General features: G+C 41.2%; 1 protein-coding gene across 13 annotated transcripts in view; it reads right to left on the bottom strand.

Annotated features, from left to right (window-relative positions):
- Positions 1 to 17,438, bottom strand: part of CIT (citron rho-interacting serine/threonine kinase) — a 158,497-nt gene that overhangs the window by 60,161 nt on the left and 80,898 nt on the right. For 8 of the 13 annotated variants that reach the window (XM_087424126.1, XM_087424125.1, XM_087424127.1 and 5 more), the window contains 9 exons: positions 15,861 to 16,031; positions 15,548 to 15,598; positions 14,981 to 15,034; positions 12,197 to 12,337; positions 10,204 to 10,329; positions 6,806 to 6,901; positions 2,638 to 2,754; positions 1,544 to 1,653; positions 317 to 491 (listed from right to left, as the gene is read on the bottom strand). In XM_087424126.1, the coding sequence (XP_087280252.1) occupies positions 317 to 491; positions 1,544 to 1,653; positions 2,638 to 2,754; positions 6,806 to 6,901; positions 10,204 to 10,329; positions 12,197 to 12,337; positions 14,981 to 15,034; positions 15,548 to 15,598; positions 15,861 to 16,031 (1,041 nt within the window). The remainder of the gene's footprint in view (positions 1 to 316; positions 492 to 1,543; positions 1,654 to 2,637; positions 2,755 to 6,805; positions 6,902 to 10,203; positions 10,330 to 12,196; positions 12,338 to 14,980; positions 15,035 to 15,547; positions 15,599 to 15,860; positions 16,032 to 17,438) is intronic. The other 5 variants (XM_087424131.1, XM_004429923.3, XM_087424132.1 and 2 more) reach the window with 1 other exon arrangement.

The following is a 17,438-nucleotide window of genomic DNA, read 5'->3' as shown; positions in this document are numbered from 1 at the left end:
AGGAGGAATCACCCTGCCCCCATTTGAAGATGCACCAATTTACATAATCCCCACGTGACCCCATGAGGGGGATACATTTTGATGGCCATTTGACAGATGAGGAAACCAAAGCAGAGAGAGAAGGTAGTCTGCCCCAGTTGCAGAACTCATAAGAAGTAGAGATGGGATTCTAACCCAGATCCCTGTGGTCCAGTCTGTGCTCCTCATCACCACGCACAACATCTCTCATGCAAGTATTGATTTACGCTTGACACCTGGCTGTTTGGGGCCCAAATCCTCCAACAAACCCTCTCGGGCGATCACCCCTCACTCTCACCTCCCTCAACCTTGTCTCCAGCTCCAGCAGACGGTTCTTGTCACTGTGGTCTTGGTGGCTGATTTTTTCCAGCTGCTCCTCCAGCTTTCGGTTCTGAGCCTCCAATTTCCCAGCCTGCGTCTCCAGGTAAAATTTCTGTTGCCTGAGTTCTGAAATCATCTCTTCCTGGGCCTTCCTGGTGGGGGTGGTGGGGGGAGCCAAGCAAAATCATAGTCTCATTAGAGGTGAGCATGTCCCCTCAGAAGGACAGACAGAAACAGAGCAAGAGAGCTGTCTTAGTAAGTGGACCACGGTCATCCCCAGTTAGCTCTGTCCTGGCCTCACGGTCATCCCCAGATTAGCTCTGTCCTGACCAGGCCTCGTGTGCATGATCCCAGCATGGGGACCTGGGGCCCATTTAATCCTCCCTGCTCAGTATCCCTCACCTGTGGGATTAAGCATGATCAAGGGGGATGCAAGAGATACTAAAATTTCATTCTTCTGGCAGATTTTTTTCTTGAGGCTATAAGAGAGCAAAAGGGGCCCCCTTAGAGTACAAGTGTACCCCAACAACTCATCAAGGCGGGTGCTGGGGAAGGAAGGGCAATGAGGAGAAAGAGCACTATTCCTTCTACTTCTCTGCTCACCTCTCCACCCGACTGCTCAGAAGTATCAGAAACCGGAAGGACTCAAAGACCAAAAAGCAGTCTACCAAGCTGGTTTGAACTAAGATGGAATGTTTTAGGAGATGAAATTTAAGAAGGAAAAAAAATCCTGGAGACTATAATTCTTTAGGGGAAAAGATGAAGATCAAAGTGCTCCTGGAACACAGAGAGTCCTTGCTGAAGCCCAAACTTCATCCAACCCCCAGGGTCTAACGTTAACAACAGCAAAATGGAGGGCCCAACTGCCCACAAGATCTCCTCTGGCCAATTACAGGAGGCGAGTGTGGGGAACGAGGACGCAGCTTTCCCAAAGCAAACTATGAATAGCCTCATTAGAGAGAGCAAAACACTCTGCAATCTGACGGCAATTTGAAGCATTTAAGAAAACCCAGCTCAAAAGAGAGGACATGGTCGAGTGAGACCACTTAAGAGAGGGCAACATTATATAAATATGGGGGGGCTGGGCCAAACTACAGAAGTAATTAAAGCTGTTCCAGCTCCATCAGATGGAAGAACAGAGTATACGCCCCAGTAGAGAAGACCAAAGTGTAATCACGCACGCAGTTAGAATGTGAATACTTACATGTTCCTCTGGGTAAAAAGACTGCTGTTTGCCGCAAGTTTATTGGCTTCCGACAATTCCACAATCCTCTGTTCCAGAGATCTGATCTTGGAATCCATAGCATTGATCATCTGAAACACAGGGGACCTTTGAAACCTCACAGACAGACAGTTCTACTCAGAAGGAAAGTAATGTAAGCCATGTGGGCTGGGGTGAAAGTGTCATCTGAAATGCAGGCAATTTGACCAGAGGGAACAAGGGACTCAACTAGTCTGTACCCTGAGGATCACAGATCTTACTGCTCAAAAGGATGGCACTCACTTGTTTTATCAAACAGAGACTAAACGTCCCCACACAAGCTAAGTGGCTTGCATTAAAAACATGCTGAAGGACCTATTCAGGAACAGGACATTCTGCGAGTAAGCAGGCCTCATTAAATCCCCGTGTCATCTGCGTGTGGCCTGAGCCTGCAGGAGCCTCTAACTTGAATCTGCAAGTTCATATTTCTCATCAACCATGGGGTTGTCATTTTCGAGTGATTCCTTCATTCAACCACTACTGTCCTAGATTCTCTACATCAAAGTTTCCCCAACTTAATGAAATCATAAGAATCAGGGGGGTGCTGGTTAAAAATATAACTTCCCAAGACCTTCCTTTAGAGATTCTGATGTGAAAAGTCTCGGCAGGATCTGAGATGATATGTAGATTAACAAGCACCACAGGTGAACCTTAGGAGCAGTAAGTTTCTGAGACATTTGCCTACATGGATTAGAAAGGAAAGAAGTGAGTGAGTAGAAAGAAGACCCGTGAGGGAGACCTAGGGCCCTGGCATTTTGTCAGGGGTCATTTTGAAGGACAATGTTCTAGCTGATGTCAGATCAGCATGAGTCTTAAAAAAGAGCGTGAAATGCAAAATTGGCCACCCTGAGCCACCACCCACTCTGCTTTTAGGAGAGGAAGGAGTGGCAGAGAGAGCTTTAGGTTAGCAACAAACTCCACAGGATTAAACAGAAAGACTAATTCATCAGATGAATGGACTCTTCTCAGGTCTGTGATTCCTGGCATGCTTCACAAACCCTCCTTTAAAAACTGGCTTTATGATTCCTTAAACCTACCGCCTTCTGCTCGCTGAGAATTTTGCCCTTCTCATGGGCCTCCTCCTCGTGTCTCTGCATCAGGTTCTCTAGAGTCTCCTTATCAGCCAGGTCTTTCTTTATCTGATTGTCCAACACCTACGGGAAACAAAAGAAGAAGTTAGTGTCCTGAGTAGTAAAGCTGAGCAGGGAAGACAAACCAGGAGCACTTGAGAAAGGTGGGGAAAGGAAGAGAGGAGGCGAAAAGCAGTGGAGAAGCCAAGCCCTCCAAACTCTGGGGCAAAGAGAGGAACTGGGAGTCTGTTTATCAGCCAGGATGAGATCAAGAAATCAAGTATTACCATCAAATGGCAAGTAAGAACTTATTTTAAGTTCTATTTAAGAACTAAGAACTTATTTTAAAATCAGCAGCCAAAAAGACCCAAGAGGTATATCCAAAACAGAGGTAGACTCCAAAATGAGATGGAAAAAAAGATCTTTCTACACATCTTGTAATTTGCAGATGTTACCTAGGGACAACTTTATCGGAGCCAATGCACCAGTAGTTTTCAGAACACTGCTTGCTCTTAATTTATACAAAATTAATCTAGATATCTCTGGGCTGTGGACGGAGGGACAGAAAGCTGAAGACCGAGGAAGACTGTGTGACCAAGGCTGATGTTCAGAAACAGCCAGGGACAAGAGGATTCTGCCCACCAATAAAGTAGGTGGAGTGTCAACAGATTGAAAAGACAACATAAAAGAACGGAAAAAAAACGCCTCTGTCCTCCGTTCTTTCCTCTGATCCAGCTGGAAAAAAAGTCACTGGAATGAGAAACCTTTCCCAGGGGATGAGAAATCATGTGTTCTCAGTGCTGAGAACACCACTGTAAGCACCTACTGTTCCCAAGAGGAAAAAATAAAATAAAACAGTAATGGTGTCACCATCCACCAGCTTGATCTAATGTTCTGCGAGGCACACACAGCCCGGCCAGTCGCCAAAACAACAGGCAAAAAGGAAAGAAAAAAAGGAAGACAACATCATAATTTGTCCAAGCCTTTGACCACAACCCTGTGTTTCTCCTCACAGAGAATCCACTCTGCTTTTCTGAATGACACCAACTGTCTCTGATATTGGGAAGAAAGCTGAAAGAATTGGGGTCACAGATGGGATTGAAATCTGCCTTTCCCACAATGTCTATTGTGAAGGGACCTTCATAGCTCATGGGGACATCGTCCCTAAAAAGAGCCAGTCAGCAGGGAGGGGATCCACATGATAAAGAAAGGAAAGAACAGATTTCAAAAAGCGCTTTAAACTAGAACCGACTGATGAAAAAAATAGAATGAGAGTTGGTGGAGAAGAACAAAAGGTGGAAGACAGGGTCATGGAGGAGGGAAGAGGCTCAGTAGGATAAGTGGCCCTTTCTCTTGGATGTCAGGGCGTGATTCTAAAATTATGAACAAGAAAAGGGACAGAATCTAGGGTATGATAATTATTAATAAAATTGCCTTATAGAAGCTAGAACAGGAAACACAAAGCAGAGCAGGCTAAAAAGAAATGGTTTCATGAAGACTCCAGGAGGAAAGACAGAAGAAAACAGATCTTTCTCTAACACTCTCTAGGATCTATAAAGCACAGTTCTCTCCATCCAGAAGGTAGCAGAGACCACATAATACCTAGACCAGGTATGCTCCTTTTTTATGAGGTGCTAAAGCAATGAAGCACATCTTCAGGGTGACTCTGCTCAAAATAAGAACTCAACTTTGGCAGAGATGGATAGCAGTGAGAGGTAAGTGTGGCCAGAAGGAACAAGCCTCTATCAAGAATGTATGCATCTCAGCTTTAATAGGGTTAATCTGGCAGAAGATGAACAAGAAGACGTGTGCAGCGGAAGCAAGGAATTTGTTTCAAATGAGAGATTCCACTGTAGACATTTATATCAATTTAAGACAGAACATGGCTTTTTGACAGGAAAGTCAATATAATCACTCAAATCACAGAACGAATTTTGCAAAGGGTTGTTTCCATCAGGCAAAGGTGCCAATGGACTACTGTATACATTCTCATAATTTTCTGAAAGTTAGTTTATTCCAAAGATAAAAGTCTGGAAGCCAGTAAGAATTCAAACCAAAAGGACTGGTATATAAAATTTAAAATGCATTAAGTAGGGGGTCATGCTAAAACACTTTGAGGTCACTTCTGGGTTATTTCCCTGTATTTCTTTTAATGAAAAATAACCAAGAGTAACACCAGGGGTAAAAGAAAGAAGGTGCCAGGGTGGTGATGGTGAAGATGCTGTGTGAGCATGTACGTGTTCCGTTCTCCAAAAAAGGAACAGTCAACTCTCTGAGAACACCAACCACATCGATAACAGGATCATCACAAAAATTAAAAGCCTCCGTCGATGTCTGATTTGGAAGGAGAAGAGACAATGTTTGAGATGAAATGACTGACGTCTAATTCTCAAGAACATAAGAATTGAGTTAAAGGCGTGGTTCAAAATCATAATGAAAATGTGATGTGATCTTAAAAGGAAATAGATTGGCATCCATTTCTGATCACTGAATTTATTAATAATAATTGAAATAATCATTTCAATAATTGAAATGATAATCAGATTTATTATTTTATATGGTGGGCTAGATTATTTAGGCCAGCTCGTCTACGGAAAATGATTTAAAATGCTAGATAAAATATGCAAAACTTTTTCCCAAAAGCACCTAAAAGTTGGCAAGAATGTAAGAAATTACAGACTAAAATCTAAGTGAAAGCAGAAACCCAGAGAGGTAAGAAGGGCACAAAGCTGTCTTGAACTCGAGGTATTTGCTGAACCAAATAAACTTGGGCTTCACTCTTAATAGCCTCAAAGGGTAAGAAGACGGAGAAATCAAAGCCCAAGGCCACTGCCTAAGGTGGACACATTTTCACCCAAGGCCTCAAAGAATTCCCATTAATAATTTCCCAAGGAAAACGAGCAGCTGCGCCAGCACAAGGAGACAGGTGCCATGAAAAAGAAGCAAGAGAAACGACAGAGCGGAAACAGACCTCCAGACACTTCCGATATTGGAATTATCAGATACAGAGCATAAAACAACTCTGCTAATAGGTTTAAGGAAATAAAAAACAAGCTTAAAAATGAAAGCAGGGAATAGAAAATTACTGTCTTACATAATCTAGTAAACTTGGGAAAGAACCAAACATTGTCTAGAAACAAAAAATATAATAACTGAAATTTAAAACTCAATGGATGGGTTTAACAGCAGATTAGACAGGTAAGAATTAGTAAATCAGTCAGAACTTACCCAGAATGTAGCACCAAGAGATAAAGAAATGGAAAATATGAAAAAAGGATAGATTGGAGGTGATCTAACACATGCCTAATCAAATTCTCTAAAGGGAAGGAAAGAGAGAAGGGGAAGAGACAATATTTGAGATATAACAACCAATAGTTTTCCGGAATTGATTTAAAAAAAACGAATAGATTCAAAAGTCCAGTATGTCTCAAGCAGGATAAATAAAAATAAATCCACATCTAGACACATCACAGTAAAACTTCAGAAAATTAAAGACAAAGCAAAATTTTAAAAGCAGCCAAAGGGGAAAAAAAAAGATTACTTTCAAAGAAAGCAACAGTTAGACTGACAGCTGACTTCGCAAAAGCAATAAAAAAAGCCAAAAATCAATGGAACGATATCTTCAAAGTGTGTTAGAATTCTAGGATCTGCCATCCTAGAATTCTATCCCCAGTCAAAACAACTTTCAAGAATGAGGGTGAAATAAAGACATTTTCAAACAAAACAGAGAGCTTGTCACCAGCAGATCTTCACTAAAGAAAGTCCTCACGGATATACTTTAAACAAAAGGAAAAGGATTCCAGGTCTGAGTTGCAGGAGGGAAATTAAAAGCAAAGAATGTGGTGAGTCTGTGGCTAAATCTAAATTATCTTGGATCGAATGCCAGTGGGTCAAAAAATATTTTAAAGATGGAATTGAGACACACAACCAAATAAAAAAAAAATTTTTTTTGAACTTCTGATATCCAAAACCCTACATGGATAACACCTCAAAACCTCCCACCATGGCCTGAGGATAGCATTTACCCCAGACAGTCCTTTGGTCTAGCAAGAAGTGGCCCAGAGTGCCAAGAAAGAGAGAGAAGCTATGTAGAGCTATAGGAAGAATGTCAGGGAAGATCAGAAAGTGTCTTTACTTTAATTTTTTCCTCGTAGTGCTGCTCCTTTTGTTTCAGGTGCACCTCTAGGTGCTGGGCTGAGACCTGGGCCTCCCGGTGCTTCTCCTCCAGCTCCTGGACACAAAAGAACAGACGGTCAGGTGTGCAAAAGGAAAGTCACAGCCGGTGTATGTTAGACATTCACAGGAAACATGACTTTGGCACAGGCACCACAGGCAACAGGCATCTATCTGTTCCTTCATTACCAGCCCTAAGGCTCTTGGGAAGGAAACCAACACCGATCCTTGGCCCTGGGTTTTTCCAAGTCCAAGTATTCACACACATACACACACACAGCTGGTGGGCTGGGACCAGAAATCTGTCAGTGTGACAGGTCACACCAAGGCAGCTCTTCATCTCTGCACAGAGAAATAACAGTAACAAAAACAACATTGGAAAGTTTAGTACACCACAAAGCCCCTGACCACTAACTTGAGCCTCAGGCTATTTTCACTGCTATGAGAGCCTTAAATGAGAAAAGGAATTTTAATTTATTTTCAAGTTAATTTATTATGATGATAAAAAATATTTTGTATTTTCCTCATCAACAAAATGATTGCTCAAGAACCCTAGCTAAGAATGAAAACTAATGTTACGATTCAAACACTTTGAGTTTTGAATGATTATTTTAACTAACTGGTATGTGGAGGATGCAAACATCTGGAGATGTTCATATGATATCACTTTTATAGGATACGACGCTAATGGAAACAAAGCATAACATAAAATACACTGATAATGACGTAAATATGTATGCATTTATACTAAAGACGGGAAGAGAATGGGGAGTAATAAATAGCTCAAATTTAAGGTTCTCTTCATTCTTGTATTAAGATTTCTGCTTTTAAACAAAATTGTAATTCATTTGAAAATTGTACCAACTCATTTGCCAATGTATTATAAACTCATCTTATAAAAGGCAGCATTCAATTCACTGAAACATTCTCTAAACGCAGATATCTGCATCTACATTAATTCTTATGAATCTAGACCCATTAGTTGATTACTAATATCAAAAGTCATTACTCCAAGTTTTCATCTCTTCACATTATTACGAAATTTTTCTCTGAAGTGGAAGTAATTATGAGAATTTTGAAGAATGAGGAAATTATACAGGATATGTCCACAAAATGGGAACACTTTCAGATTCACGTGCACATAAAATGTTACTGATTAAGCTTTTGCAATTCTCAAGTTTACAAGCATTAACTGTGCTTTGGGGGCCAGTAAAGTGTTCAGTTTTAAGACCAGGTGCACAAGATCTATCGCAAGCTAACAGATGTGATCTTGAAAAGTTGAATGTAAACAGGATTTTACTTAATAAAAACATACTTTAAGGGCTTTATGAGCACTAAAAGATCCCCTATGATGACTTCTTTTATTAAAGCAAAAGACTTTGCTGTAATGAGAACCCCAATTATCTGTTTTGAAAGGTCTTATCAGAATGGCAAATATTTTAAAGCAAATGACATTATAAGATCTGTTTCCAAGCTTCATCATCATATAACAGTATTAAGGACCCACCCTTTGCCCATGTCCTAGATACTTTGCTGCCTAAGCACAGGGTTCTTGAGCAAAAGGCACCTTCGATAAATGAAGTCATAACCACAAAGGTACTCAGGCAGGTGGCAAGATACACTTGATAAGAAAAATCACTTGATAATCATCTTTTCTTAGTTCATTCCTCATAAGACAGCACAGGAATGGAAATCAGAATCTAAAAACAGGTCGAAAACTCAGATACCTGAGACTGATGACTTTAAGACCGAATTTCTGGTCTATATATAAATGGGAGTTTACAACACATAATCCAAGAACGCGGAATGCTATACTCCCACATTGTAATTGTAAGTGAACCTTTGGAAAAGTAGATACTCTAAAATCTGACGTCTTGGCCACTTGGCATTTTTTGTTGTTGTTGTCATTTTTTTCAACATTATCTTTTCTCTACATATTGGATCAAATTCTTCAGTCCTGTTATGCAAACGCTGTTGTTTGTTGCTGTTTCCAGCTCCTAGAACAGTGCCTGGCACATAGTAGAAGCTCATTAAATATTTGTTGAATGAATGAATGAACACATCACCGTTAAACAGAGAAACACTTTGCAACCACAAGAGACTTAACCACTTTGTTCCCACCAATCAAGGGAGAGCGGTGGTTGGATCTAATTTTACTCACAATAAAATTCACACACTTGACAATCGCCAAGAGGAACTCTGATGATAGAACAAGAGAACAGAAAGGGCAGACTAACAGTCACATTTGCCTTTGTGTGCAGACGTAAATATGAAGACTGTGTGTCAAAGCAAAGCAATTTAACCAATTTCTCTTTTACTTGTTTGCTCAAGAGCATCCATATACTCATGAAAATATATATATACACAAAGACATAAATGTAAAGTTTTGAAGGGTTTTTCTTTTGGTACTAAGTATAGGCCTCTAAGTTGGCCATTCTTGAGTTCATATAGTTGCTGGTGACTCATTTCCCAGAAGTGATGCAGAGAGAGAGAGAGAGAGATGAAGTGACCTGCTCACCACCTCGCCTCCTTATGGTGGAGAGGAACAGCCGACTACTCCAGAGTCTCTCCTGGGGGTGGGGGAAGAGGAGGCTGTGAACAGACTCCGAGTCATCACTAAGTCTCCCAAATGTGGCGTCAAATTCCTGGCTTTGGGACTGAGATCCAAGGAGAGTCCTTCAAAGGTTCACCTGCCTTCCACTTTGGCAGGGGCAAAACTTCAACATATCTATAAGCACCACCCGAACGTTCCTTGATTAAGTTAATTTGGTCATCAGAGCCAAAAACAGAATCACGATGATTACACACCTAAAAAAAGATCTGCTCCATCTAAGGAAATTGAAAAAAAAAATAATAATAATAACGAACTGTAGCAGAGAGAGTGAGTGGGTGAACATGGGTCTATGACAAACACTACTCTGAGAAAAACAATTCTGCATGACTAATTTCTTCCTTCTCCAAAAGCAAGAATCTTGGGTTTTGGTCTTTGTTCTAAATCCCTACAGCTTTTTAAGTTGGCATTGCAAAGTTAACAGCCATACAAAACTCTGCTGATGGAAGTACATAAATGCTCCTGAAAGAGGGTATCGGAAACGACCGAGCGTGCACGTTCATATTAAAAAACGTCAGGCAGTATAGCAAACAGAGAAAAAAATATTGATGGATCTGTTACCAGCGCTGAAACATCCAACATTTGGTTATTCGTGCTACTCTGTGACGTGGCATACACTGAAACCACTTCTCTTAATTCACCTACACGGCGATACCTCCCCTGTGACGGTGTTTAATTCTCTTTACCCCCTTCCCTCTGCAACCTCTAACCTGTTATCTTTTAACTTTTCAACTTTTGTTCCTGCTCACCAGAATTTTATCAGCCATCTGCTGGATCTGTTGGGATTTTGTCTGGATGTCATCCTTCAGTCTGTTTTCTCTACGCTCCATGGTCTCTAGCCTCTTTACCTTGTTCTCCAGAGAATGGCGGCGTTCCTGTAGATCACGAATCAATCAGAGAGTTTTAATGGAGTAACCGCTATGGGTGTAATGCCTGCACCGAGAAAGAGAGCCTTCAAGAAGCATACACTCGAGGCAGGAAGAGAAGTCTCAGGCACCCCGAAGCAACAGCGAAGGAAAGAAGACTCTATAATTCAATTACTCAGTTGTGGAGGTTACCAGAGTGCATTCATTCATTCAAATATTTACCAAGCACCTACTATCTGCAAAGTACCACACTAGGCATCACAGAAAATACAGAGAGGAAGCCAACATGATTCCTGCCCTTGGAAAAGATAAGACAAACACAAAGAAACGTAATACAGGTTAAGAGCAGGAAGAGCCAGAAAGCAAAGAAGTACAGAGCGCTGTGGGAGGTCGCAGGCAGGAAAGGGGGCTTTTACGGGAACAGGTGAGGGGAGGAGTCACAGAGATGTGAGCTGTGGAGAGGGCTGGGATATGGGGGGCTGGAGTGGGGAGAGCAGGAGAGGAAGGGGGAAGGCCTTTCAGACAAGGGCAGGTGCGTCGGCAGAAATATGAGCCGGTTCAGGCCCCAGGTAGAGTGGCTACAGCATAAGATGCATTAGGGGAAGGAGCAGGAGACAAGGTGAAAGGGAAGCATTTGTGGGTCAAATGGTTGAGTTTAGGTACCAGGCTCAGGGGTGCACCTAAGATGCATGGGAGCTCTGAAAGGTTTGGGAAGGGGCAGGGGATGCTGACGAGCCTTGTGTTTGAGGACCATGAGTCTAACATCACGTGAGTGAGCTGGGAGGAAGGAGAAACTGGAAGCAGAAGGCCAAGAAGTCACTACATTTGCTCAGCTGAGAGGAAAAGGGCCTGGACCATGAGGAGGCCTACAAAAATGGCAGGTAGGGGATGAACGGGGGAGACAGTGTGGCTTTATTTGTAGGACTGAGTGATTCACTGAATGGCAGTGTCCAAGGAGAAGCAGATGATGTCAAGTTTTCAAGCCTGGGGTGACCGGATGAATGATGGCGGCCCTGAGGAGCGTGAGGAGATTGAGAAGGGAAGACACTGAGCTCATTCTAGATTTGATGCACTGTTCAGATACCCAGTCGAGATGTCAGGGGAGCAGTGGGAAATACTGCCTGGAACGTGGGTGACGATGGCCCCAAAGAGACACGTGCAAGTAGGTTCACTGCCTGTGATCGAGAAAGCAGAAGGCCCAGCAACAGGGGGATGGTTCAATCAGCTATAGCATTCCGTGGAACAATCACCAAGGTGCTGGGGGAGGCGCAGAGTAAAGGGGAAGTGTCCCTTTTTATTCTATTTTCTTCAGTACTGTTTAAGTCTTTTACAATGAGAAGACACTCATGTATATCCTGTATAATTATATAAAAGATTTCAACAACAACAACAACAACAAAGAATTTGAGGAAGAGAAGAGGCCCAAAAGTACAAATCGGGGAGTCATCAACACACGGGTAATAGCTGAAGGCTTGAAAATTAATATGTTATTAATACTGTGGGGAAAAGGCAAGGAAAAACAAGGGTACAGAGGGAAGAAAAAGAAAAACTCAGGAATGGCAGCAGAGTTCATCTATCTAAACATAAATCCTCCCAGATTAGTCAGCAGGTCAGAGGAAAACACATAGAAAGGAAAAGCTTTTATTAAAACATCTTTCTACTCGAAGCTGCTGTGACAAATCTTTCTCCCCTTTGGGGAAAACATTTCCAAGCTTCTCAAGTTTCAAAGGGATTCGCCGAAGGGAAAAAGGTTTGGTCAAACATAAGCAAGGGATGGTTTGCCCGTTCTTTCCCGTGGTACAGGTCACAGTGGCTCACACACAGCCACACTGGGACCCCAGGTCCGTCCACCACGGGCTAGAGGTCCCCTGCTCACCTCGGCTTCAATCAGCTTCTTTTTTATGCCTTCAGAAGAATCCTCACGGTTCTGCAGCTTCTCCAGCTCACGCTCAGCTCGCTCTTTTGCCTGGCGGATATTCTGCAGCAGCTCGGTGGCCTCGGCGCTGGCTTTCACAGCCTACCAGGAAAGAAGGAACAGGACAGACGGCCAAATTTATTCATGTAAAAAGATGGTGGCAATATCCTAAACAGAAAAAATCAGGTTACACTGCCTATATATATTATATCCATTTTTCAAAACATATAAACATTCATTTTATTGTGTATTTTGTCTATACTAAGGTGCACTTATATATATTTTAACATCACTGATTTTGGAATGCATCCTATGATTAAAATTGACACTATTTTTTCTATCTTGGGGTACATAAGATAATAGTTATTTGACAATCATTAGTATCTTAGATTCAATGCAACATAGTAAATGCAAACAAAAAGGTCTGGAAGGATTTATCTACCCATGTATTAATGTACTTACCCTGGGGCATTAATTTTCTCCTTATTTAATTATCCCATTTGCTAATTTCCTATGGGGAATTTGTAGTACTTTTACAAGAAAACAAGACAAAAACTATAATTTAAACTTTTTTTCAAATAAATGCCTTTCAAAGGGCACAACAACCATAGTATTTGTGGCAGGTTGCAAGTCCACGTTTTAAAAAAACAGCTAAATCTTTTGAAGTTAACTTTTATTTAGGTCTTAACTATATTGCAGCTCTTATAGCATCATAGTAAAGATCTAAGTTTAAAAGACCAACCACCTCATACTTACTTGCTTTAAATTATAATTTTAAAAAGCAGAAACTGCAAGAAAACTCCAACTTCTTTTGTTTTTTTTTTTGTGAGGAAGATCAGTCCTGAGCTAACATCTGATGCCATTATTCCTCTTTTTTTTTTTTTTTTTTTGCTGAGGAAGACTGGCCCTGGGCTAACATCCGTGCCTATCTTCCTCTACTTTATATGGGACGCCACCACAGCGTGGCCTGACAAGCGGTGTGTCAGTGCACACCCAGGATCGGAACCCGAAAACCCCAGGCCGCTGAAGTGGAGCTCAGGCACTTAACCACTGCACCACCAGCCAGCCCCAAGAAAATTCCAACTTCAAGACCAGCACTGTCCAACGTGGGAGCCACTAGCCACATGTGGCCCTTGAGCACTTGAAATGTGGCTGATGTGACTAGGAAATTAATTTTTAATTTTATTTAAGTTTAATTCATTTAAAAACTGAAGCAATGTAAATGTTGTAATATTGATACATGCTGCAATGATATTTTGGAATATCTTGGATTAAATAAACTATGTCATTCAAATAATTTCACCTGTTTCTTTTTGCTTTTTTTAATGAGGCTACCAGAAAATTTAAAATTATATCTGTGGCTGACATGTGCGGCTTACATCACACTCTATTGGAAAGCACAGTCCTAAATGGAAACATGAATCCTCACACAAAATTCTAGCTGAAAGAGGGCAGCAGAGGCTTTCATTAGTGAGCTCAAGAATTCAGTAAGAAGGGGACAGATAAATGGATAAAGAAAATGTGGTATATCCATACAATGGAATATTATGCAGCCTTAAAAAAGAAGGAAATCCTGTCACATGCTACAACATGGATGAACCTCAAGGGCATTATGTTAAGTGAAATAAACCAGTCACAAACAGGACAAATACTGTATGATCCTACTCATATGAAGTACAGTCATTCATTGTTTAACATTGGGAACACGTTCTGAGAAATGCATCATTAGGCGATTTTGTCATTGCAGGAACATCACAGAGTATACTTACACAAACCTAGATGGTATAGCCTACTACACACCTAGGCTATATGGTACTAATCTTATGGGACCACCGTCGTATATGCGGTCCGCCATTGACTGAAACGTCATTATGCGGTGCATGACTGTATCTAGAGTAGTCCAAATTATAGAAACAGAAGATAGAAAAGTGGTTACCAAGGGCTGGGGGGAGGAGGGAACAGAAATTAGTTTAGCAGGTACAGAGTACCAGTTTTGCAAGATGAAAAAGTTCTAGAGATCCATAGCACAACTTGAATATACTTAACACAACTGAACTGTACACTTAAAATGGTTAAGATAGTAAATTTAATGTTATGTGTTTTTTACCACAGTAAAAAAAAAAAAAAAAAAAAACAGAATAAGTAAGAAGGGGCTCTACTAAACTAAGCCAGTAAACACATTCACAAACTTTCTTGATGTGAAAGGCATGTCTCAGAACCACGTTCATTCCGGCCCTTCCATAAGCATTTCTAGTGTTCAACTAAAGGGAGAGTCACCAGCACAAACTTTGCAAGATGCTGTAAACCGAAGCCGCCCCCTCCCAACTACGAGATAACTCCATGGCTCCTCCAGCCTTCCAATGTGCAGGAAAGCTGCCCACAGAGTTTCTGACTGAAAGCAGTCTGGGTCGTGAACAACACATGCTTCTCTTACGAATGTGCAAAACGGGGAGCCTGGCCCCGTGAAGGAGAGAAGCGGGCCTCTTGGGTTCTGTCGTAATATAATTAGAACTTTACTTGAGAGTCTCACACAGCTTGGTTTTTAAAAACAAACACTGCTGACACGTCTCAAAAGGAAAAAGTAAATTCAGAATTCATATTTTCAGGTAATAGCTCACTCCCCTTTCATTTTCCTCTGCGCTAGGGAACTAATTCTGTTTCTTTCATCTTTCATGCTCCAGGACAAGGCAAAGAAAAGTATATAGAAATGGGGGGTAAGTTTCCAAAAAATCACCTTGGGCTTACCTTTTCCAGCTTCTCTTGGAGATCCTGAATTTTGAGCTGCTGCTCAGCATTGATCTATAATTAAAATCCCAGGAAATAAAGCAAAAGGCAAATCGGCATTAAGGTCTTGCTACATGTACGGCAGTCCTATTTTCTTGAAGTTTCTGTGGGGTCTTTTGTTTTGTTTTCCAGTACCTACTAATGGAGAGGAAGAACAGTGGCCTATCAGAGGAGCCTTTGAATGTCCCAGTGCAAACCTCCATGTTGACTATTTCTCTAGAACCAGCAACACACAGATGGCAAAAAGAGAATCAAAGTCGTGCCTTAAAACAATAAGAATTTTTACATGTGTTTTACTCAGAGTCTGGGTCTATTTGTTGCTGTGAGCATGACAAAATGAGGTGTCTTTTATCCCTTTTAGAACCCTAGCTGAAGCTAAACGTGGCCATCTAGAGGTTGACTATCCAAATAAACCTGGAAGAAAGTTCTCTATTCACTGCAAGGGTATTCTTAACCAATGACTGACTACTGATAGTAACATTTAAAAGATCATCTACCAAAAGTCACAATACCAATAATGGAAAATACCTTCTCCAGTTTGGAATATTCTCCCACTTCAGGCTTCCCTTGATCCTTAGCCTGTAATTTAAAAGATACAACATATTGGGAAATCTCAAGAACCTAAAAGTCTTACAGACAAGAACCTAAAAGTTTCCTGGTCTCTGGGGCCAAGATGACGATGATGATAAATAAGTTATCTTCTATAAATAAAGACCAGGAGCTTTGCAGGTATCCCATTATTTCTCAAATGTATACTCATTAAGCTAGTATTTCCTTTATTCTCACTAAGGTCATCCATGATTCTACCCCCAAAACCCCATCCTGGCAGGTGGCTGGCTACCTTCATCAGTTTATGCTGACATTCTGTTGCTTTCCTCTTGAACTCTTCGGCGGCGAGCCGAGACTCTCTCAGCTCGGATTCGTAGAGATCACTCCGTCTTCTTGCCGAAACCAGATCCTCTTCCAACTGATTCATCATCAACCTCATTTCTTCCACTTGAGCCTGGTACTCCTAAAGAGCAGGCAATGCAAGAAAGGTGAACTTTAGAACTCCTAAAAGAAAGGAGAGGCAGTGAAGATGGAAGAACGTGGACCACAAAGGAAAGACGCACATTGAAGAGAGACTGACAGAGAACAGACCCAGAGAGAAGACGAGTAGAAAGACGGCCAAAAGGGAGAGGTGTGGGGAGGAAGGGGAGAGAGAAAAGAATATTAAATCTTTAAACTGTTTTAATGGAGATCATGTGTCATTCGTAACACTATTTGGAACACATGTGCCTATGCAGAATAAGATCCTTTGAGCAAATAACAGTGCAGAAGAGGCTCAGAACCTTCAGGCATTTGTAACACAGGAGAGCTGAAAGGGACGTTCTTTAAACAACCAGGATAAACTGCTTATGTGTAGCTTCCCTCCAAGGGTAATCATTTACATGGATTTGTCCTTTAGAAGTCATGTGCTCCTAACACAATTAGATATGGTACTAGTTTTAAAATTAACCTTTCAGACGGCACAAGGGGGTAATTGGAAATCTCGGCGGAAAGAATCTTGGAAGGTGAAACTCATCATATCAGTTTCTCACCATTAATTTTTCTGGGCCCAAAAGTGAATGATGAACTTAACATTGCTCTTGAATGCAAGTCACCCTGAAATTTGGAAGAGTCAGAAAACACTGGCTCTGGTCAAAATAACTTGCGAGAAAAATTCTGAAGAAAGAATTATCTTGTTCCCTCAAGCAAATGCTTTAAAGTGATCCAAATTGCCCGACCTTTTCCAAAATGAATTTCTAAAATCAAAACAGAGCATTTGAATCAAGGTTTTTCAAAATTGGATTTACCAGAAGAAACGGGCAATGGTTTTGAAAACTTTGGCGCAAAGTGTGAAAATATTCTTTGTTAGCAAAATCAAAGCTTATACACACAAGGATTATTAATGAGCATTAATCCAATCCAAAGTGTCTTTGGCAGGTGGGAGGGGATATAAAATGAAAAGGAATTGAATTAAGACTGTCTTTGACATTCACAATATACAGTGAACACCTCTAAGATCCATGATCCCAAGAAATAATGGAAGAGGTATCAATTGAACAAGGATATGTTTTTAACCAATAAAATGTCACTGATTTTTGTTTTAATAATGGTATAAAATAAACCTTTCATCCCATTGTAGCAGGCAGTCCCCCAAGTGCACATTAAAGTGCACGTTATCTTAGGAAAGTTGGATAGTTTTCACGCAAGCACACCTCTCTATATCATTGGTAGAGGGAAAAGGAAAAAAATGAGCCCAGAGTGGAGCATGGTCTCATTTCACTCCCTCCCACCCAAAAGCATACTGTTACTGAAGGTTAATCCTAGAAGTCATGGGGCACTAGGTTTTCTGGATGATGTACACTAAGTGGGTGATGCTAGGTTATTCAGACAA

Source organism: Ceratotherium simum, chromosome 35, assembly GCF_057802395.1.
Source record: "Ceratotherium simum simum isolate JZ-2026a chromosome 35, ASM5780239v1, whole genome shotgun sequence".
Lineage (NCBI taxonomy): Eukaryota > Metazoa > Chordata > Mammalia > Perissodactyla > Rhinocerotidae > Ceratotherium > Ceratotherium simum.
The sequence above is the reverse complement of the archived record's forward strand: the minus strand, read 5'-3'. Positions and strand labels throughout refer to the sequence as shown.